Source organism: Solanum tuberosum, unplaced genomic scaffold, assembly GCF_000226075.1.
Source record: "Solanum tuberosum cultivar DM 1-3 516 R44 unplaced genomic scaffold, SolTub_3.0 contig04402, whole genome shotgun sequence".
Taxonomy (NCBI): Eukaryota; Viridiplantae; Streptophyta; class Magnoliopsida; order Solanales; family Solanaceae; genus Solanum; species Solanum tuberosum.
This window is the reverse complement of record NW_006245428.1, coordinates 1-487: the sequence shown is the minus strand read 5'-3', so window position 1 is coordinate 487 and position 487 is coordinate 1. Positions and strand designations below refer to the sequence as shown.

Here is a 487-nt window from a genome sequence, read left to right as displayed (position 1 = left end):
AGGATAAGACAAGCGAAATCAAAAGTTCAAGACCATCCACCTCTCAGGTCATTCGTGTAAATCACCCGCTAATTAAGTAGATTCCATATATCATCTAGAGAAAATTCATCCCAACCACTATCACCTTGTCCTTGTTGCATGGAGTTGCCTCCCTCATGTAACAAACTTGGTGTTTTATCAATTTCATTGCAATTAATTTCCTTACATGAAGGTAGTGTTCTTTCAGCTTCTCCTTCTCCAATGTCATTGCAATTTTCCAGTATATTTGCCCACCATTGCATATCGTTGTTGTCTTTCGATGCTTCTTCATTATTTACCATACTATTGTTGTTGCACCAAGAGACATTAATCTTCATGGAGCTTGTGAATTTCTGAGGTTGAGGTCTTATTATGGCATTGGCTTGCCCACACTTAATTCCTTGTTGTGGTTGAGGAGCAAATTTAGTACTGGTATTTAGCTTCCTTAGAAGGTTAGTGTTCCAATAGT

At 38.2% G+C, this 487-nt stretch overlaps 1 protein-coding gene across 1 annotated transcript; it reads right to left on the bottom strand.

Annotated features, from left to right (window-relative positions):
- Positions 1 to 487, bottom strand: LOC102585603 (transcription factor MYB90-like; the record flags this gene model as incomplete). Its single annotated transcript, NM_001287845.1, is given in 1 exon segment — positions 1 to 487. A coding segment is annotated over 1 exon segment (419 nt), but the record flags the coding sequence as incomplete, so codon positions are not given.